Source organism: Musca autumnalis, unplaced genomic scaffold (assembly GCF_047663935.1).
Source record: "Musca autumnalis isolate F117 unplaced genomic scaffold, ASM4766393v1 scaffold_5, whole genome shotgun sequence".
NCBI lineage: Eukaryota > Metazoa > Arthropoda > Insecta > Diptera > Muscidae > Musca > Musca autumnalis.
Genome location: NW_027412088.1, coordinates 14,637,995 through 14,661,087, shown reverse-complemented (window position 1 = coordinate 14,661,087; position 23,093 = coordinate 14,637,995). Strand labels below are relative to the sequence as shown.

The window sequence follows — 23,093 nt, the reverse complement described above, 5'->3', positions numbered from 1 at the left end:
CGACTATATCTCGCCTTCACTGGATTTTGATGCAGCGAAGGTAATTATCCCTGATAGAAGTGAATGGGAGCATGGCAGACCACTACCCGATAGCCTTTCCATCTTTACTGATGGTTCAAAGATGGATGAAGGTACTGGAGCGGGGGTGTACTGCGAAGAGCTAAACATTAAACGCTCGTTCAAGCTTAATGCAAATTGCAGTGTTTTTCAGGCGGAAGTCTTTGCAGTATTGAAGGCCTTACAATTAGTGGTAGGAATGACGGACCACGCAGGCAGGACAGTTACAGTCTATGTAGATAGTCAGGCTGCCCTTAAGGAGTTAGAATCTCACACTATTAAATCTAGGATCGTTCAAAATTGTAGGTCCTTCTTAAAAACCTGTAATTTAAGCGTCAAACTTTGTTGGGTTCCAGTGCACTGCAATGTTGAAGGGATTGAGATTGTTGATGAACTAGCAAGGCGAGGCTCCCAGTCCTCTGACCTTATGGTAGAGGACTATGTCAAGCCACCGCTCTGCTACTTCCTCGGCAAACTCTGCCAGTTTTATGTAGAGAAAACCGTAAGAATCTGGCAAGACGTACCTGGTTTCAAGGTATCGAAGTCAATCTGGCCGGCAATCTCAAGGCGTAGAACTGCGTCCCTTCTCTCACTTTGCAAGTCGGAAATCAGAATCGCTACAGGGGTCATAACTGGCCACTGTAGAATAAGATTTTTGACATGTAAGTGGGATGATAACATTGAGTACTGTGAGGATGAGGAGGAAACGGAGACAATCGAGCACCTCTTATGTAGATGTCCTAGACTGATGGTCAAAAGACATAGACTATTTGGTGTACATGTGATTGACTCTCTATCTTACTTCTCCTCTATTGACCCTACTATCCTGGTGGTTTACTGCAAGAGTCTAAAGTGGCTCTGGGGCGGGTCAGAATAGGCTTAGAACAGTCTAGAAAAATAATCTCTCTCTTCTTAAAACAATCTGTTACTCTCCTTTCCCCTTTCCTCCTTCCCATCTTTCCAACTTAATCCACCATCTCCTCCGATTTCCACACTCACCGCAGCCTATAAAAATGGCTTGCGAATTGAGTACCCGAATGACTGAAACTTTGCAAATCGTACAAATTCTTCCAATCGTATACCAATTTCCAAGAAAGTTTTTATCAGACAACACCATTCGGTACTTCCTTCACAAAAGTTAAAAATTTTCGCTTAAGAAAACGTATTGAAATTTTCTCCGAAGGTAGTTCAATATCCTATTTTTCGTTGGCAAGTCCATATTTCTCGACATAATGGCCCGAAAGCTTTAACAAATCCTACGGTTACCAACTAAGTGACTGGTCGATCATATAACTATCGTCACTCCTTTGGTTGGTTTTGCTCCAACCTTTGCTAACTTATGCCAAGTTTACACTTGCGCTCCAAAATCCATTGGATTTCACGAAATCCTGAAATACACCCCGGTGTTTACACTAATTTTTTGTTGATTTCAAACATATGACAATGATCAAGGTAGATGCATATGCGCAGCTGATTGAACATGAATTTTCAAGACAAGTTGTTGTAAATTGAATTAAAGATCAAAAATATTCGACAATACAGAACTTTACAACTTTATTTAAAAAATTATCGTAAAATTATCTATATATCATATCAATTGTGTATAGTACCAAAAAATAAATAATGATTTTATAGTTGAGACATCATAATAATAAATTTTGATAGATAAAAGTTGTGCTCAGACCTACAAAATATTAGTACATGCAGTAGTTGTCCCGTTTAGTACTAAAAATGAGTTCCCGTATTCCGAAATCTAGCAAGACATGCACTTCTCTTTAAACAAAAATAGCGCCGAATATCACCCTCTTCTCCTGTTTTCTGCCATACAATTTTGGCCTATCAGAAACTAGCAGCAAGCATGTTCATATGTTCATTGGTATCTAATATTATAGCTGATACGTTGATTTTGACATTTTTGCTGGAGTTTTTGCAATTTCCGTCATTTCCCGTTTCCGTATTTTTAGGAAATTTGTATAGGGGAGACATTATTTTACAATTAGATCCATTTTCTAAAATTACCATTAAAAAAATAGCATTGTAAGAAAGTTTTTTAATATTTTTGACGTTGTTTACAAATTTTGATACTAAAATTTGTTGTTTCAGCAATTCGCACATCTACCTTGTTTATTGTGATACGTGAAAAGTGTTGCAACTTTTGGTACTTTTTTAGGCAAAAGCAAGGTTGTATATCATGTGTACTGTGATTTCGATGTTGATTTCGCTGAAATCACGAAATAACAGCCAGTTTCTGTATGTCGAAAGAAGAATGTGTGCGAATGAAACACGCCCGAACTTTAGTTTTCGAAATAATTTTAACTTTGCTTTTGCTTCAAAACAAAAAACAAATTTGAAAAACACACAAGAGTTTGGACGTGTTTCTTTCGCACACATTTTTCTTTCGACATACAGAAACAGGCTGTAAGATGATTTCATTTTTGTATGCGAAATCATGATAAATTTTGCATGATTCCGCGCGAAATCACGAAACGCCTTCGAAATCACGAAAAGACGCCGAATGTAAACCAAACATTATCGACATCTTACGATATTTGCATTTTACGATAATTGCATTTTAATGTTACCGATTTTTTGTCGGTAACGGTAAAATTAATTAGAGATTCAATATTTAAATTCATAACCGTTATTTGTATATATTGACGTTGGCTAGATTTGTGTTTCCTCTATACACATCAAACGCACTATAACTACATGATCAAATGGCCATATGTTCTGGTCCATGATTTTATCACTCGATTTTATTTAAAAATGCATTCCGCCGCATTTTTCTCAATCTCTAATATAATAGATCACAAATCTTACAATGCATATATTTGCTTGTTGTAATTGTATATCTTTTATTACTACAAAACGATAGAAGATGAGTGCACCCTCCCACCCAGCCACCACGACCGCCAAGAGGAAAAAGAAAATAGCAAACAACAACTTTGCCGTAACACACTCATTGACAAAAAAGGAAAAATCACATGAAATTTGAAAATCTCATGTCTTTGTGTATGGGGATCGAGCGACCGGCAAGCTATTAGCTTAGCCCAGTGTATGAAAGTTGAGCGGAGAACAAACGAAAAGTGTTTTTGGATAGCATTTTTGTTTTGAGCAGAGAACTTTGATAAGAATGAAGACGAGGGTAAACAATGCGGTTGCCAGTAACTTGTTGCCGATGGTTTTTCAGTAGTCTTCCAGTAATGCTACTGGCGTATTTAGTTAGTTAGTTGTGGTTAGCATGAGTAATGAGTTAAGAGTTTGTGTTTTTTTTCTTTTTCAAACAACGATGCAGTTAAAAATTCTTCGAAATTTCTTTTGTGAATGAATTAACGTAACGAACTTTGATAATATTCATTCCTTCGCTCTTAGTTAAGCAAAAACGTACCGACTGATATAATAATGACGCCACAAAGTAAAATAAATAAAATAAAATAAAAAAAACGTAAACTAAGAAGAAAAGTAAACGCGCGCGGCATTTCTTTTAGTTTGAAAACAAAAACAACAACCACCAACAATGTGTGATATTCATTCATCCTAAAATTACTTGCAAATTTATCAATTGAAAAGCCATTATAAGGCGAGTGTTTGATGATTTAAAGCTTCTTATCACATCTCTATTAAAAAAAGACAAATAAACAAAATAAAAAAACAGCAAATCACTTGAAAGAACTTTAAAAATAGCAACAGCCAAAAAGCAAATTACATGTAAAAATAGAAATCAACCACAATCATCTATCAAATGAGGATTTAAAATTGCTATTAAGCCCCCCGAAAAGTAAACAAACAATTTTTGTTGACTTACTTTCAACAAAACAAAAACTAATTGATATATTGGGGTAAGTGTTTACTTTGTTAAACTCTCTCTCTCATTGCTGTTTGTTGTTATCATCAAAAAAGGAAACCGTTTATTTTGAAATATTTATAAAATGCAAATAAATGAGGTTGGCGTTTCTTTCAACGGCCATGAACGAATCAAAAATACCCTTTTCATTGAAGATTCGAGGTATACAAAAAAAGAATAATTTTAACGAACATACCTAAAAGGATGTCTCTGGTATCAATTGCACCTCCTTTGTATCACAGAGACCGAACAACAACTGGAGCACGATATAAAATCATGTTTGGTGCAGTTTTTCATAAGTTTTCGGGTCGCGGCATTTCCTTACTTCTTTACTATTTACTACGGGGACACATTAGTCAGCCCGCCGAAAATTTTGATATTCGGTTGTTGTTAACAAGTAAAAAAGTATCAGTCGGCTTTGCCGACAGAGATATACCCTCAGCCTGTGTATATTGAAACAATTTTTTCCCAAAATACGTATGTATTTAGGGGGTTTTAAAAATTTTGGGCGTTTGAACCGACAAAAATTTTGATTAGGATTAAAGATCAAAAGTTTTGCGAAGGAGATACTAAAAGGAATGGATCGACATTGACCGTTATGGAAGTGGATCTCCAGCCACAACATATGGTGCCATAGGGGGTTTTTACACTCTTCAGGCTGTTTGTTCAAGAAGTATGGACTTGCGCCTAAAAAAACGTTTACCATCGTAATTGTGGCTGCGAATGCAAGTTGCTGCAACAAAAATCAAAGTGATTCGATATCAGGTCTTAAAGTGAACTTATCCGAAATTTTGTGTGGGAGGTACCGGATGGAGTGTACAAATATAGACCATATTTGAACCTGATCTATATCTGGTGGATATATTAGGATGTGTAAAGTATAGACCAATTCGGCCACTCCCTTCAAGAATTACCGTACGAACAATTTTTCCGAACATTTTTGAACTTTTGTGGGGGAGGTACCTGAAGGAGTGGACCGATATGGCTTATCCTCAAACTTAAACTATGTTTGTACAAAATATTACTAAGGCCAAATTTTGGACCGCATCGACAGATCCGTGCGAGAGTTATCTTGCGCTCCAACCACCTCACACGGTGTCATAGGGGTTTTTTGAAATTTTATAGGCAATTTTCTCAGGAAGTATGGACTTGCCCCTGATGAAACTTGTACCGTCGTATGGAGGGCTGTGAATACATGTTGCTAAAACAAAAATCAAAGCGATTCGAGATATGGCCCTAAACTAAACTTTTCTGAAATTTTGTGTGGGAGGTACCCGAAGGAGTGGACCGATTGAGTCCATATTGAAACCTTATTTAAGTCTGGTACATATTTCACGATGGGCAAAGTATGGACCAAATCGGTTACTCCCTTCAAGTTACTCCGCACAAATTTTCGGAACTTTTTCAAACTTTTGTGGGCGAGGTACCGGAAGGAGTGGACCGATATAGCCCATCTTCGAACTTAAACTAAGTTTGGGTAAAATATTACGAAAGCCAAAATTTGAACCGAATCGGTTAATTCGTTAGAGAGTTATCGTGCGCTCCAGACAGACAGACGGACGGACATTGCTCAATCGACTCCAAATTGTCTGAAACACATTTCGTCCAAACATACCTGGTGTCTAAAACCATTATTTCGATGAGGCACATTTTGCCCGTATGAAAGTGTATATACCCTCGTTAGCATAAATGCTGAGGGTATAAAAAAAGTGGTAAGATCGGATAAATAGAAGTTCAGGGGCCTAATTACGTGATTCGATATCGAGTTGTTTCGACCCGAGTACTCAAAGTTGGGATGACAACATTCGTTATCGAGTAAAATTATCGAGAAATTGAGCATAAATTTGCGAGTAATTTCTCGTAGCCAAATGGCCTATCGTAAACAAACGAAATAAAAGATTTCTTATTGTATTTTTGTTTAAAATGTTAAAAATGTTGTTTATTGGCGGTTTATAGAGGAAAAATGATATTAGTAAATAATTGTGAGCATTCTTTACACAAAATAACAAGAGAAATTGGGAAAAGTCCTTTTCAGTCGTTTTGAGAAATTGTGATAAAATTAGAATTAAAATAAATACATATGCATGCTATCATTAACCAAAAATTAGTGTTTGCAGTCGTTAAAATACAAGTTGAAAAAATATGAATTTCTGCAAAACAAAAAATTATTTAATATTAATAGCCTTCACTTTATAAGTGAACAACTTTTAATAAAGTGCATTTTAAACAGTTCATCCCCCGTTGTTTACCAAAGGAAATACTCTCTCAGAGAGGCTAAGTCAAAACACCCACCAAATTCTCTCATTTATTTTGAGAGAGAATTATTAAGGTAGATGTATTAGCAAACTGTAACAAGAATGTCAAAACAATTTTGCAAACATTACTAATTTTCATATTTTCTTAGCACAACTTCATTCCGAAATTATTATTCAATGTATTGTTAAAAAAATTCCACAAATATTTACATTTTTCATCCATAATTTTGTTTTTTAGTTTTTGCTTTGAAATAAACACATTTTTTTGACATCTACCTTCATAACATTCCCTGAAGAACACATAGTTCGATTACCGGTTACTCTCGAAACATTCGATCAACGATTTCGATCGAGTCTTATCATGCCGTTTTTTTCTCGTGTCGAAAACTTATTCACGAGCAAATACTCGATCGAATCGACTCACATAATTAGGCCCCAGTCTTTCACAGATGTCATCACGGAAGATACCTGCCTCCAGGATCGTGAAATCATACGCATACGTAGGACTTCTTGATATAACGTTTCAAAATTGCCCGGACGGTTTGGTCGCTCAATGTCCTCAAACAGCGTGAAGTACTTGACGGTATCAAAGGAGTACTTGATAAGTCAAGCGCCACCATCACTGTTTTGTCACACGGCTTGCTCTGGTTCGAGTCCTCGACTGATATGTGTGGAGATGGCGTTAAGCTCTGTTGTTGTGCCGTGCTACTTACTGTATCCATGTTGATGATCGGCAACTGGATAACTATTTCTAAAGCTTGATAGGACGAAGGCCTCAAGGGTCTTTGCTACGGACAACAAAAGTAAAATTGGCCTGCATGATTCACCTTTGCTGGCATCCTTGCCTTGCTTCAGTAGCGCGACCACCCTGTCCATTTTCCAAACTTCAGAAAAGAACGATGTGGTTGACTAACGACAGGTTGAGAACTTTAGTGAGGTACTCCACTCCCGGCACATCCAGCTGTTTCAGCATTACCATGGGGATTACATAAGGACCCAATGCTTTGGATGATTTAGCGTTCCTGATGAAATTTGCAACATCATCCATTGTAAATTGTGGTGGTTCATCCTCAGCAGGAATAGATCTAATGCGACGTAGTACTCTTCTCTTCGCTATGTCACTCCCGGGGTGCTCGATAAACTGTTGATTGAAATAACTCTCGCGCACCTTTTAGGATCAATCAGCGTAACGTTGCCGAACGTAGCTGAGGTCTTATCTGTCTTCTTTCCAAGGTTCGAGAGTGACATAACCGTTGCTCACAATTCACTTATTTCGGCTCTTATTTGCAACTCTTCAGTAGTGGGATTCTCTAACGCACTTTTTGGTTACCGACAAATATCGGTACAATTAAAATGCTTATAATTTCGGTAATTAATAAATGTTGTCGGTAAGTTAGCAACCAAAATAAAGTTCTCGTTAGGTTCTATCGATAGCAACCGTATTGCCAAATTTTATTCATACTTTTTCATTCATCATTTTTCGTTTTAATTTGACCGATGTTTGTCGGTAACCAAAAAATGCATTAGAGAATCCCAGCATTGAAGTCTCTTAGCACCAGACGGTGATTGTCCTCCAAAAGCGGGTACTTTTATAAGCATACTTTTATGAAATTGAAAAAAAAGCTCTAACAACCTTCAAAAATAGCGCAAAAAATCCAAATGTGTGTTTGTTATGTATGAATTATATTGTAGTTTACTACTAATAATATGCACAATATACAATATGAATTACTAAACCATAGTATGGATGTTGTTGTAGTTCCTTGTTTGCATTTGTTTTTATTTTTTGTATTATTTTTGGAACTTTTTTGATTTAATTCTTGTGACTCTTCGAAAAAAGAGAAAAGGCCAAGAAGTATGAATGTTTTTTTGTTTCTGTGATATAATTATTTAAAAAATACTTATCGTTGGGCTTTACTTAAAATGAAAAAACCTAAAACTACTATTCTGCACAGTATGCTGCTCATGGACCACCACCGTCATTTTTGCGAATGTTCTGTGCGTGGTGTGCTATTAAGACATTGTTATTGTTGCCTTTTGAAATAAATCCAATGTTAAAGCACTAAGGAAGGCTGGCAACGATTTATTGCCCACCAACTGTGTTTCAATTAGGGCTTTGAGTGTTGCAGAGTATGGTGTCTCCAGCATATCCAACATATTGGATTCATTTAAACGGAAATTTAAGTAATGGTCTGGATCTTCAGCATACATGCTGGAAATTCTGCAAAACAACAACAAGACATGTAAATGTATTGTGAATTTCTTCAAAGTAAAGAGCTGGGTTTATGGTACTTACTTGTAATTTGTATTTGATCCCACCCTATCAATACGATAGCCAAATAGCATGTAAACAACTTCACGAAACTCCATGCTGGCTGATTTGTAACATTCCTTCATTTTCTTCATTTTTGAATTCATTGACTCAAGTTCGCCGCGTAGCTGATTAATTTCCTTGAAATTCATAGTCATGTTGGAGGTTTCATTTAGACGGGCCTGGGTGACTTCATTGTCTTCTTCAAGTTTTTTGTTTTTGCGTTTGAGGCGTTCAATCTGAGTATAATTAATTAATTGTTTTATTATGCATACGTTAATTATTATTCATTTCTTTTTTTCCTTACCTCAGCCTGCAATTTTTCAATTAAATTATCTGCATTTTCATAGGCTTCATTTGCCGGATTCATTCTCATGTGCACCACCTTATATTTGTCCATATTGAAATCACCCTTGAGGCAGCGATGTTCCAGCTCCAATTCTAGTTCCTCTTTACGCCGTCTCAAACGTTCATTTTCCATGCGTAAGGTATCCAGTTCCCTTTTGAAATGTTCATAACCCGAAGCATTGGCGTCCACACTCATATTGACACTGCTTTGATCATTGGATTGGTCAGCATTTGGTTGGGATTTGGCTGTGTTTAGCTCCTTTTCCAAACTGGCACACATATCCTTATAACCCGCCAACGTTTTTTCCAACATTTCAATGCGTGTTTTCAATTGATTCTCTGTGGAAGATAGATCGGGTGCAATGGGATTTGAAATGGTAAGATCTTTTTCAAAGTTCTCCAATAGCTGTTTATAACAGTCACGCTCTTTGGATACCAACAATAGTTTCTTTTGCACACGATCCTTAAAGGCCTTATGGCGTTTAAGTGCCACATTAAGTTCTTCCAAATTTTTCGAATAAATTTCACATTTCTGCTTGTAGTCCATTAGCTCAGATTCCATTGTTTTTGATTCAGAAGCCTTGGTGTTCTTTTCACTTGCCATAAGGACATCGTGTTGCAAGAGTTCTTCAATGCGTGCCCTCAAAGCCATGGGACTAACCATTGTATTGGCTGAACAATGATCCTGGGCAATCTTGACCCATTCCTTTAATTCCTCTTGGGCATGTTTTAGTTGAACTTGCAAAGCCACAACTTCGGAACGTGCACCTTCTTCCCTTTCAAGACGTGAGCGTAAATCATAGACTTGTTCCTCCAGAAGTAGTTTATTTCCCAATAATTCCTGCAAGTGTTTGTTGTTGGAACGCAAACGTTCCAATTCTTTGTCCATATTCGGAATGCTAAGCAAACGATCTTGAGAATTCTGAAAAAAAAAAAATATTTTAAAGAATAAAGATTAATAACGATGATGATAAAGATATCAACCGAAGGCAAGGCAACATTTTCATGGAAATTCTGGTAGCTTCAACGTATGCCAGGATAGGACTGCAGGCCTGTTTCACAGAAACGATTCGAATACAAATTCTTTTGAACCACCACCAAATTTCTGATCTTTGACAAATATTTGAGCTGTAATTCGAACGGATTTGAATTCGAGTCGTCTTAGAGAACAGGCCAAAAGTCTGGTTTAAGCGCCTCCATCCTATCATGTACATTTTTTGAAAACGATCCTTATAAAATGTTTACCTTGGTTATTTCCTTCCAATCATTATATGAAGAAATTTCAAATTCCAATTGCTTGATACGTTGATTTGCATTTTCCAATTCTTGATTGACTTTTTCGTGATCCAATTTCAGATCATCATAGCAAGATGCCTTAGATCTCAAATCATCCATTTGACTTCTAAGGGACTCCAATTCGTCGCAACTCAATTCCAATTCCTATAAAAGAAAAGAACAACACATTAATAAACGGCCACAAAATTTCCCTCTCAATATTACAAACACTTACCAACTCAATTTTCTCAGCATGTCTTTTATATTCACCCAACTCATTGGCCATACTGTTTTGCACCAAACGAGCATTTTCTTCAACTTCATGTTTGGCCTTTTGCAGTTTAATAATCACCTCTTCGTAACCATGTTTTTGCTGTTGCAATTCACTTTGAGCCTTAATTAAATCCTGTTTGGCTGCATGTTCACGTTTCCTCAGCAATTGCATGTGCTTTTCCAAATCCTGGATTTTATTAGAGGAAAAATCACATTGCTTCTTTAGCTCGGTAACACGGCTTTCATATAAAGTTTCAGATTCTTGGCGCAATTTGTGTAGGCGTTCTACTTCTTGCTTGAATTTTGAGATCTGTAAATAGTAACAGTAATTATTATAGAATCCTTTGTTTGGTATACACACCAACAAGCATACTTACTCTAGTTCTGGCTTCTATCAAATCTGCCTTCATTCTCCTTGTTTCCCATGGGCTTGGTGGCGGGACAGAGCTACTATTCAACGACACATTGCTATTATTTAGGCTAATATTCAATGCATTGTCTTCAAAACTTTGTGATAAACGCCTCTTCTTGGGAACTGCAAACAGTACAAACAGACAAATTATTGATGTACACAAACAATGCAAAAACGACGCATCAAGCCACCGACAAACTTACTTGTACCGGAATCGTTGAAAGAATCACTCAAATGCTCGAATGTTAATTTCTTTGGTGCCGAATGAGAAACGGAATCATTGAATTTTGCCAATATTTTATCTAAACTTGTTTTAATATCTTCCATTTTATAATATTTTCCAATAAACTTTTTAAAAACACACGCCACAGAGAGAGAAAAAAATTGTTTGCAAAACTACAGTGTTGCCAGAATTTAACGCCGGTGGTCGTCAGTCAGCAGTGTTGTATTTTCAATTCAATGTATTCACAGGGATGTCAAGTTGGTGGTTTTCCCGCTACTTGGGGAGATTTTTAACGTACAAAAACTAATGTCTAATATCCCGTTTGCACTTAACTGGATTAACCCATTGGGTTTTGAGCCAAATACTTAAGTACTCGGCACACACGGTCCGTTGTGTGTCGCGTCACGCGTTAAAAGCAACAACCACATGAAAAAAGTGTAAGTGATGCCAAGTTTGTTGCTGAAGTTTTCATGTGATTGTTGTAACGCGACGCTCATCGCGCCGTTTGTGCAAAGGCCTTTTCGGTCCGTTGTGTGACGCGTTGAAAACAACAACCAAATGAAAAAAGTTTAAGTGATGCCAAGTTTGTTGAAGTCCAACGGACGCCTAACGGACCTTATGCAACTGTGGCGTATGTGTGAACCGTGGCGTATTCGTTCCCGTACTTTTAAATGGTAAAACTCGTAAAAGAGAGAACTGCAAAAAAATTGTTCTCACACACAAGTTTTTTGAAATAGTTCGGGAACGGAAAAATGGAAAATACGTCAAAAAAACTGGAACAAATGTCAAAGTCGGCGTATCAGCCAATCAGACGCCGGCAACCATGTTACTATTTTTTTTACTCGCCCAAATTTGTCGTGTAAAAAGTTTTTAAAGAGAGCGTCATTCAGCTCCATTTTTGTTTAAAGAGAAGTGAGCATTTTACAATTTTTTTGTGTACGGGAACGCTTTTTCGAGTAAAATGTGTAAAAGTCGTAAAAATTGTAAAAACTGTTTAGTTCTGGAACACAGCTTATGTTATGTCAAAACTTTCTTTATGTTGTTGGGGAAATTACATCAAAAATAATTTTTTTATAAATAGATTTGACTTTTCATATTTGATCGGTTGGTGTGGTGTGTACCATGGCCATGTGCCATTGTGAATTTTTACTTTGTTTTAGAATAGTCCATACATACATTAGGCAATTTTCCTTGTGGCAATTGTCAGTTTGTTGGAGAGAGAGGGTGTTGAGAGGCAAAGGGTTACCATATGCCTCATCCCTCTCTCCATCAAACTGACAATTGCCGCAAGGAAAATTGCCTAATATAAATATGGACATACATGGTACAATAATTCATAGGTAGGCCAGGTATGAGAATCGCCAAAAAAAAATACAACCCTGTCGCTATGGCTTAAAACGTCAAAATTGTTTTGATGAATGATAACGGATGAGTATACAAAGAAGAAGAAGAACGAAATGTTGAAATGAAAACAAAACAGAGTTGAATTTTTTTTGATCAATAATAAATATCAACTCTGCATGTCAACACGGTTTTGACAGATTAAGCCATAACAAAAAATATTGTAATCAGCTGTTAGCTGTGGCCTACCTAAGAATTATTCAACCATGTGGACATATTTAAAAAAAAAATACTTTGTCGTCCTGTCGATTTACCTATCCCTATCAATCATATGTTTTCATATTTATAAATCAATTTATAGAGGACTATAACAGTCCCCTTTTTTCGACCTGTAAAACACTAATACTATTCTGCGATTTTGTTTTGATTATGGTCGTTATCGTCCTACCTTACTATCCCTCCTTATTCGTTTGAGAGATGCCATATCTTTGTAATTTTCTTCCTTACTATCCATTGCAATTGAATCATTGAATTGCGTGTCGCAAGTACCTTGGAAGAATTCAAAAATTCATAACACTCTGGAGAATTAAAGCAATTATCACAACAGATATCTTCAGACACAGCCAACAAACAATGGAAACAAAAGTTGACGATGAAATTGAGAAATTAAGACAGGAAATCCAAGAGCTACGAAAGAGTTGTGCTGCAAAGGAAAAGCGACTATCAGAATTAGTGGAATCTCAACAAAAACAAAATGGACAAGCCCATCAGAATGCCCAAATGTTAAACAATGACGATATTGCTCGCTACAGTCGACAATTGATTTTACCTAATTTCGGAGTGAAGGGTCAGCTGAAATTAAAACAAACTGCATTTCTCATTGTCGGTATGGGTGGTCTCGGTTGTCCATCTTCCCAATATCTTTTAGCTGCCGGTTGTGGTCGTTTGGGATTGGTTGACTATGATGAAGTGGAACGTAGCAATTTCCATCGTCAAACCTTACACACGGAGTTCTCAATTGGTATGGCCAAAGTTGAATCTGCCAAACAGGCATTACATCAAATCAATCCCCATTGTCAAATAGAATGCCACAGGTTGTTGTTGAACAGTGAAAATGCTTTGGAAATTTTACGACAATATGATGTCATATTGGATTGTACTGATAATGTGGCCACGCGCTACTTGCTGAATGATGCCTGTGTAATGTTGAATAAACCTTTGATTTCTGGAAGTGCTTTGCAGATGGATGGACAACTGACGGTTTACAATTATGGTGAAAGCTGCCCTTGTTATCGTTGTTTATACCCAGTTCCCCCACCACCAGATACTGTTACCAATTGTGGTGATGGTGGTGTATTGGGTGCAATTACCGGTGTCATTGGATCTCTACAAGCTTTAGAAGCCATCAAAGTGGCATTGGGAGGCTTGGGTGGTGAGGTTTTAGCTGGCCGTCTGCTAATATTCGATGGTGGTCGTTGTCAATTCCGTAATATACGTCTACGTTCCAAACGTGCCGATTGTGATGTGTGCTCCTCCAAACCCATGATAACTCAACTCATTGATTATGAACAATTTTGTGGTATGCATGCCTCGGATAAAGATATGGCTTTAAATATTTTACCTATGGAAAATCGTCTCACCGTTGAAGAATACAAGGATCAGATTGCACAGAGTAAACATATTTTAATGGATGTTCGTCAACCGGCAGAATATGAAATATGCCGTTTACCAAATTCAGAAAATGTTCCATTAAAAACGATACTAAATGATTCTTACTTGCAACGATTTGAGCAGGAGTTAAAGGATGAAGATCGTGGCATTGTTTTACTTTGTCGTCGTGGCAATGATTCGCAATTGGCAGCACAGCACATTTTGCAGAAATTCCCCCAGCGTGCTATATTCGATATAAAAGGTGGCCTACATGCTTGGCATTATAAAATTGATAATAATTTTCCTATTTATTAATAAGAAATTTTTGATTTTTTTATATACATATGTACATAATTTTGAATAGGTATTAAGTTTTTCTCTGTGTGCTAATAAATGAAAAGAGAAGATAAAGGCTTTTTTGGTTGTATTTAGAGTTTAAAATGTTTTAAAAGTAAACCGGGATTAAATTTCATGGACCATGGATTAAAGATCATTGTCATCAGATTAAAGGCTATTGGCTACGGTTCATAGACAAGGAATAAAATGTCATCGATTAGTGATTAGTGATCATTGGACATCGGATTTTGCATATTTGCATATTTTTTATTAATAAAGATTATTAATAAAGATCCAAAATTTGAGTCCAATCGGATATGAGATATAAAAACATCCGATGTCTAGTGATCATTGACCTGTAGTGCGACTCTGAAACTCATTTTTTGAGTTACCGAAAATTGTCGGTAAAATTAAAAAGCTTATAATTTCGGTAATTACCGATGTTTTTCGGTAAGTTAGCGACGAATAGAAAGCAGTGTTAATGTTCCACCGATACCAAGAGTGTTGTCAATTTTTATTTGAACTTTTCATTCATAATTTTGCATTTTAATTTTACCGATTTTTGTCGGTAATTCAAAAAAATGTGTTAGAAAATCGCACCACTGGTTTAAAATTTATTCAAAGCAACAGCTAGAAGAGTAGAGGTCGGCTCGAATATGGACCACATTGTTTCACTCTCTCGGGTACCTCCCACATGAAGTTTACAATTGTTTTCGGACGGCTACTTTAAGCGGATCTTAGTTGTGGCATTCGCTCATTATCCGAAATTGTTGGATGATGTTCGGAGACCTACCTTGCAAAAGATACAATTATTCGCTTATATGTAGTTTAAGTGTTGTTAGAGGATTGTTTTCAAATTTTTATCAACGGTTGTTTTTGCGATTCTGATTACAATCCATGCTTTCTGACATAATGCCCAAAGGTTTTAAAACATTCTATGATGACCAACTTAAATAACTAAGGGATTTATTTCAATGCTCGCCATTAGCTTTGCCATCCCGTCCTCGACAATGACCAGATGGCTGAGTAAATTGATAATTCCATAGCGAAGACGCTCCTACAAGGATAAGAGAAGATTCCACAGCTCGCCATACATATGCAGAAAAAGTGGCTAGACAACCTGAAGCAATGCAATATTGGTGCAGGATTTAGAAAATTGTGGGTAAGACGGTAAGATCACTCTCGAATCCGGGAAAAAAGACAACGGCGTGACAGTGATATTTCCGAGGAGGTGCAGGTGTTATTTGAACCGGCAGTTTATAGAGCAACCAGAGTGTTAGAGGGCGAACAGGAGCGTGTTAAGCCGTATAAGAACCCTCTCAGCCGAGGAGGTACCACCTCAATTTACGATGAGCGATGTTGCCGAAACGCGAAATCTATCTAAAGCATTAATCCCACACGAAATCTCCAATGTGATATTTATGCAACTGGATGAATCCAAAGTTGGGTATTTGACAACCTTGAAAGTTGGCAGCGTGGCTCGCTAATGACGCCGGGCAAGGATGCTAGCAGAGGCAAATCATGGAGGCCGGTCTCATTACTGTTGCCAGTAGCGAAGATTCTAGAAGCACAACTTCTCCGCTCGATGACAAACAGTTTCCTAGTTGCTCAATATCAGCATGGATTCTGGAAAATACACAGCTCCGGAAAAGCATTAGACTCCATATCCACACATATCAGTCGAGGTTTGAACCAGAACATGCCGTGCAACCGAATAATTTTGTTGGCTCTTAATTTATGGAAGGCCTTCGATACCGACAAGCATTTCAAGCTGTTTGAGGACATAGAGAAGACTTTCTTCCAGCCGAGTTTGAAACGTTGAACCCGTACAGTGAAACAGGGAGAAATAATGGAATTATATCCACCCTCTTCAGGCGGCATAGAGATCGTAATGTACTATCTTGGCGTTATGTCCTATCGTCGATGACATACATACATATGTATGTGATAAGATAAATGTCTACTTAGCTGACTTAGTAATGTTCTTGCCTCTGAGGAAAATGAAAATGTCCGTTGTTAAATTCATTGTCACACTGTTCACCACATGTACGACTGAAATGAGGCTCCCCTAATTTTATTGGTCAATGGTGTCCTGATTTTTACTACTACCTACCCCAAAATATTGCGTGCAACGTTCCACAGTATGTTTAAGTTGTCCCGGTAAGCCACAGCTATTTGTGACAAGATTAAGTAGCAATAAGTCTGTCAAGTCGTAGGGCGGCAGCACTTGGGGTGCTGACAATGAAAATTCGTTGACCTTTTACAGAGCAATGGGCCGTTCTGTTTTAAGATATGAGGTGCCTGTCAGAATTCCGTCCTGAGAACTGTAACAGGATGCCTCGTCAGAGCACCAGTGGAGCATCTTCATGAGGACACGAAGACTTTACAGTTACATCAGCACAACCATATGTTGTCGATGCAGTACCTGCTTGAGAGCAATGAGCAACTCTGCCATGATCTAGTGGAGAGGCCCTTCCCACCCAGCCACATTAGGATATATGTTCATGATCTGGAGAGAAGTTCAAAGGTACAAGCAAGAACCTCTAGATCAACGAGTCTGCGGTTCAATCCCCGACCAGAACATGGAACAAATTGTTGGTGGTGGCAAATCCCCTCAGTGTAATGTTAACTTACATGTCTGAGTATTTCAGCCATGAAAAACTTCTCCATAAGTGGTGTCATAACCCCCGATGTCTCCCATAAACGCTTAAAAATTTAGGCTGGAAAGTTCCAAAACTCTTTTGTCGACTAGGAAAATGCAAATTACTGTTAAAACAAGTAAAAAAGTATCAGTCGGCTTTGCCGACAGAGATTTACCCTCAGCATGTGTGGATTGAAATATTGTTTTCCCAGAAACAATTATGCATTTATGTACCGACAAAAGTATGGATAGGATTAAAGCTCAAAAATTTCATTGCCACTAGGAAAACCTTCGGTAAAATGTCCAACGGATCCTCGAACCACACATAAATGTTAAACATTTGTGGTGGTACCAAAAGAATTGGACAGATAAGGCCGATATTTGCACATAAACTGAGTTTCGACAATATTTAGAGATTCAAAGTTTGGACCAAATCGGTTGCTACGTCTATGAGAATTCGAGCGTACCATTTTAGCGAATATTTTCGAACTTTTGTACCGGAAGGAGTGGACCGTTAAGCACTACCATCGAATTTCATATAATATTCGAAGAAATATTACAATATCCAAAGTGTTGACGAACGCAGTATTCGGTTCGAGCCCTTCAACCACTGCATATGGTGCCATAGGGTTTTTTTGTACAACTTTGGGGCTGTTTTCTCAAGAAGTATGGACTTGCCCCTGAAAAAACTTTGAGGCAGCGAATGCAAGTTGCTTCAACAAAAATCAAAGTGATTCGAGCAGGTCTTAAAGTGAATTTATCCAAAATTTTGTGTGGGAGGTACCCGAAGGACCCGAAGGAGGTACCATATTCGAACCTGATCTATATCTGGTAGATATTTTAGGATGTGTAAAGTATGGACCAAGTCGTTCACTCCCATCAAGAGTTATCGTGCGCACAAATTTTCCGAACATTTTTGAACTTTTGTGGGGGAGGTACCTGAAGGAGTGGACCGATATGGCTTATCTTCGAAATTAAACTAAGTTGCACAAAATATTACGAATACCAAATTTTGGACCGAATTTTGGACCGCGCTCCAACCACAACACACGGTATCATAGGGCTTTTTTAATTTTTCATGCTATTTGTTCAGCAGGTATGGACTTGTCCCTGATGAAACTTATACCGTTATATGGGGGGCAGTGAGTACATGTTGTTACAACAAAAATCAAAGAGATTCGTGAACAGGTCCTAAACTGAACTTTTCCGAAATTTTGTGTGGAGATACTTGAAGGAGTGGACCGATTGAGACCATATTGAAAACTCATCTAAGCCTGGTAGAAATTTTACGGTGTGCAAAGTATGGACCAAATCGGTTACTTCCTTTAAGAGTTATCGTGCGCACAAATTTTCCGAACATTTCCGAACTTTTGTGGGGGAGGTACCGGAAGGACTGGACCGAAATAACCCATCTTCGAACTTAAACTATGTTTGTACAAAATATTACGAAAGCCAAAATTTGGACCGAATCGGTTGATTCGTTCGAGAGTTATCGTGCGCTCCAGCCAGCCAGACAGACGGACGGACATTGCTAAATCAACCCCAAATTGTCTGAAACACATTTCGTCCAAACATACTTGGGGTCTAAAACCATTATTTCGATGAGACACATTTTGCCCGTATGAAAGTGTATATACCCTCGTTAGCATAAATGCTCAAGGTATAATTATGAACCTTTTTATTGGTTTCAGCAACGCGTAGCGCACGAGAGAGGTATCGGGAGAAAAGGAGAAAAGCGGGAGTGTGAACAAATCGAGATGTACAGGAGACAGAATGAAGTCCGAAAATTCTACCAAAGAGTGAAACATCAAACTGATGGCTTTGGAACTGGCACATCCTCCTGTAGAGACCAGCAAGGTAATCTGGTAACTGATACAGATAGTGTGCTAAGGATATGGAAAGAGCATTTTTCCAAACTCTTGGTATCCAATAGTAGCGAAGTCGACGAAGATACCACTGATCCAATTCCAGAAGATGGTATTGAATGTATACCACCCGGTAAAGATGAGGTAAAGACAGCAATAAACCGGCTGAAGAATAATAAGGCAGCAGAAGCTGATGGCCTACCAGCCGAGCTGTTTAAAACCGGAGGCGAAAGGCTGATAAGGTGTATGCATCAGCTAGTTAGCTCCATCTGGCAGGAAGAACGCGTACCCGACGATTGGAACCTGAGCATCCTGTGTCCCGTCCATAAGAAAGGAGATATGACTTTATGCTCCAACTATAGGGGTATAAGTCTTCTCCCTGTCGCCTACAAGATAGTGTCAGGGATATTGTGCGAACGACTAAAGCCCATGGTCAAGGAAATAATTGGACCATACCAATGCGGCTTTAGACCTGGCAAGTCCACCATTGACCAGATATTTACCCTGCGGCTAATCCTGGAGAAGACCCCAGAGATGCAGATCGACACCTACCACCTTTTTGTCGATTATAAAGCAGCCTTCGACAGCCCGCTACGGTTAAAGATATTCCAAGCCATGTCTGAATTTGGTATCCCCGCAAAGCTCATTCGGCTTTGTAGAATGACTCTAACTGACACAAGATCTTCAGTTAAAATAGGAAGGAACCTCTCCGAAGAGTTTTGTACCAAAAGAGGTTTCAGGCAAGGAGACAGCCTTTCGTGTGATCTTTTCAACATCCTACTAGAAAAGGTTATACGAGAGGCAAACGTCAAAAAAAGTGGCACAATCTACACCAATAGCCACATGTTACTTGCGTATGCTGATGATATAGACATCATGGACGATCAGTAACAGAAGTAACTGATACCTTTATGAAGGTCGAAGGAGAATCTGCTAAAGTGGGTCTGGCGGTAAACGGCGAAAAGACCAAATTGATGGTGTCGACACGCAAAGCGTCCATGGAGCTCGGACCAACTGTTGAAGTCGATTCCTATAATTTTGAGGTAGTAAAAGACTTCGTATACCTCGGCACCGCCGTAAACACAACAAACGACATCAGTTGTGAAATTAAAAGAAGAATTGTATTGGCCAACAGATGCTACTTTGGCTTAAGTAAGCACTTTAAAAACAAAGCCACAACTCGTCAAACAAAAATAACGCTTTACAAAACACTGATACTACCCGTGCTGATGTATGGTTCCGAAGCCTGGGTACTTGCTCAAGCAGACATGGCAGTGCTTGGTGTGTTTGAGAGAAAAATTCTTCGAAAGATCTACGGACCAATCTGCGTTGACGGTGAATATCGACATCGCATGAACAGCGAACTGTATCTACTATACAACGACATCAATATAGTTAAACGTATCGAGATGCAGCGATTGCGTTGGCTAGGCCATATAATAAGAATGAGCGATGATGGACCCACTAAAAAGGCGTCTAAATTCGAGCCACATGGCGGTGCACGCAGAATTGACAGGCCAAAGAATAGACGGCGCAAACAAGTGGATGAAGAGATGACAAGGCGCGGTATTCCAAGAAGCGAAGCCCTAGACAGAGAGAATTGGAGATCTTTTCTTAGTTCGGTCTATGGAACAAATGTTCTGTAATGGACCAGCTAAGTAGGTATTTGTAGGATTTGTGCGCACCACTTCTATTACTGTTTTTGGGGACAAAGCCGACTGATCGTCTTTTATTTTCTTTTTCCATAAAAAATAACTGTTTGCAATTAGAGGGCATTTCAATATCCGCAGCCTATGGAGGGGTCTGTTAGCACACAGCTATGCTTTTCCGAAAGTCTGAGGTATTTTTTATTACCGCTAATATTTTTCACTGAAAGCTTACTCCTCCGTCCACATCCTCAGTGCACTATCCCCTTCATGATCTTTATCAGGAGAATGTGCCTGCACCATAACCATCTGTTTGAGTGTTGAACTCCATTTCACCTCTCTATATCACATCACAACTTGATGAAAATATGCCTTGGTATCTCCAGTACCAATCGCTTATTTTCATCATACAGACATCAATTTTAAAAAACAATTTAATTCAATTTTTGTTGTCGTTGTTGGCTCTGTTTTGTGGTTAGAGCAAACAACTAAAATAAATGGAATCTTTTTCGTCTTCAATTTTTATTTCTAAGCCTCGATAAATTATGGGCCAACATTAAAAATTGTTTACTTTATTATCAGAACAAAAAAGACAACAATGCCAGCAATCACTTTAACTTCGTTTACACTTACACAAACACACACAATCACAAGATGATGATGATATTTTACAAAAGAATTTTGGAGGGTGTGAGGGAGGCAGGAGAATGGAGAGTGTTAAGAAAACAAGAGAAGAGTAATAAGTGTCATTAAGCGTTTTTTATGACTTGATTTCAAACATCAAACACAACAACAAGAGGAACGAATACAGGCATACATTTAGGGACACATTCACACATACATATGAGTATATAAGCGTGTATTTCAACATGTGTTTAGACTGGTTGGCCACCACATACATAAACCACAGCCATATATATGAACCCATCAAAAGTTACACACGGAAGACAGAGTCCGTCCGTCCGACCAACAGACAGACAATGCCTTTGGTTTAGCAAAAAGAAGAAGGAAAACAAAATCAAAATTAAATTGTTTTCTTAGGACGTTATTAGTGTCTGTTGGTATTTCCCCGGCAAAGATTTTGCCAACTCACTCAATCATCGGTCTCTTGGGTAATTTTATGAAACGATTCAGCTTTCAAAAAAAAGGTAGGAAAGAAGGAAATATGACATTCTCTGCGATGAAGAGGTTCTTTCTTTCTCTTTGGGTTGACCAGGTGATGATGGTTTCAACAAAATGGTTCATGGTGGCGTATATGAATTTTCAATCTGTTTTAAAAATGTTATTATTTATACGCCACCATATATCACCTGACAGTTGTTGTAGCAGCGGATACATATAGGATGGATCCAACTTCAACTTGATAGATACCTGCAGTGGGATTCTCTAATGCATTTTTGGTTATCGACAAAAATCGGTAAAATGAAAATGCTTAAAATTTCGGTAATTAACGATATTATTTAGAAAGTTAACAACCAATAAAAAGTAGTCGCAAAGTTCTACCGATAGCAGCAGTGTTGCCAACTTTTATTTGAACGTATCCATCATAATGTTGCGTTTTAATTTTACCGATTTTTGTCCGTAAACAAAAAAATGCGTTAGAGAATCACACTACTGGCGTTCAGATACTAAGTGAACAATTCTGGTTACATTTGAAGAGGTGTATCGTATCGTGTGGAAAGATGTTTTCTGTCGAATTTTTAAATATAGCCCAGTAAGAATTGAGACTGCTGTACCATCCAGAGCGTAATTGCGCAAATACAACCCTTGTCTATTTTGGGGATTGGTATTCCTCAGACGTTATGGATTGCGTATGTTCTCCCATTACATTAATCACACTATAATTTTGGATGGTGTTGTCCACTGCATCTGTGTAAATAGTATTTAGTGCTGCGGTATAAGCTTGTTGAGCTAGATGTTCTCTCCTGTATCTCTAGACCCCTCTCGCTCTCGCTCTCTCTTTTTCTAAATCATGAAAATCACTTGGGTGGAGGGTCTCTATCCATAAGTTGTTGACATGGATGTCTAGGTCGATAACACCCTAGGTGGCGATGCACCGGAAGGATCTTCGCATCAACATGTAGATGACCATTTGGCAGGGCAGCATGTTGACAGGTTCGAAGTTTCTTCCACTAAGTATTACTAACATTAGCAGACCACACCAGCAGCGCATAGCTACGGTGACCAAGCTTACTCTATTATGGAGTACAGTACTCTATTTTAGGTATCCGTGTTCTATTTTTTAATCCTCTATTTTTTTACAAATACATGTGAACATGTGAATACCTAGGCAATCGAATGAAATGAAGAAACCCTAGGCAGAAACAGGTGTTCTTTTGTCTTTAGAAGACCTCCAAAGATCGTCTGTTGTCTTTAGAAGCCCTCCAAAGGTCTTCTGTTGGCTTTAGAAAACCTCCAAAGGTCTTCTGTTGTCTTAAGAAGACCTCAAGAGATCTTCTGTTGTCTTAAGAAGACCTCAAGAGATCTTCTGCTGTATATAAAATACATCCAAAGATCTTTTTCTGTATATTGAAGACCTCCAAAAGTCTTCGCTTGTCTTTAGAAGTCATCCAAAGGTCTTCAGTTTCCTTTGGAAGAACTCCAAAGTCTTCGGGG

The 23,093-nt window shown here is 38.2% G+C and overlaps 3 protein-coding genes across 5 annotated transcripts in view; 2 read left to right on the top strand and 1 right to left on the bottom strand.

Annotated features, from left to right (window-relative positions):
• The first annotated feature begins 3,245 nt into the window (after positions 1–3,245).
• Corin (corin serine peptidase) overlaps positions 3,246–23,093 on the top strand; it is a 300,751-nt gene continuing 280,903 nt past the window's right edge. For all 3 annotated transcript variants that reach the window (XM_073957346.1, XM_073957342.1, XM_073957345.1), the window contains exon 1: positions 3,246–3,896. The gene's annotated coding sequence lies outside the window, so the exon portion shown is untranslated. The remainder of the gene's footprint in view (positions 3,897–23,093) is intronic.
• On the bottom strand, positions 7,819–11,228 carry Mad1 (Mitotic arrest-deficient 1). The gene is made up of 7 exons (XM_073957347.1): positions 10,979–11,228; positions 10,741–10,898; positions 10,326–10,673; positions 10,061–10,255; positions 8,775–9,737; positions 8,453–8,706; positions 7,819–8,377 (listed from the first exon to the last, which is right to left on the bottom strand). Exons 1-7 carry the CDS (start codon positions 11,100–11,102, stop codon positions 8,170–8,172), a joined length of 2,250 nt encoding a protein of 749 aa, XP_073813448.1. The 5' UTR covers positions 11,103–11,228; the 3' UTR covers positions 7,819–8,169.
• Positions 12,762–14,400, top strand: Uba4 (Ubiquitin-like activating enzyme 4). Its single transcript, XM_073957383.1, has one exon. It carries the CDS (start codon positions 12,973–12,975, stop codon positions 14,302–14,304), a length of 1,332 nt encoding a protein of 443 aa, XP_073813484.1. The 5' UTR covers positions 12,762–12,972; the 3' UTR covers positions 14,305–14,400.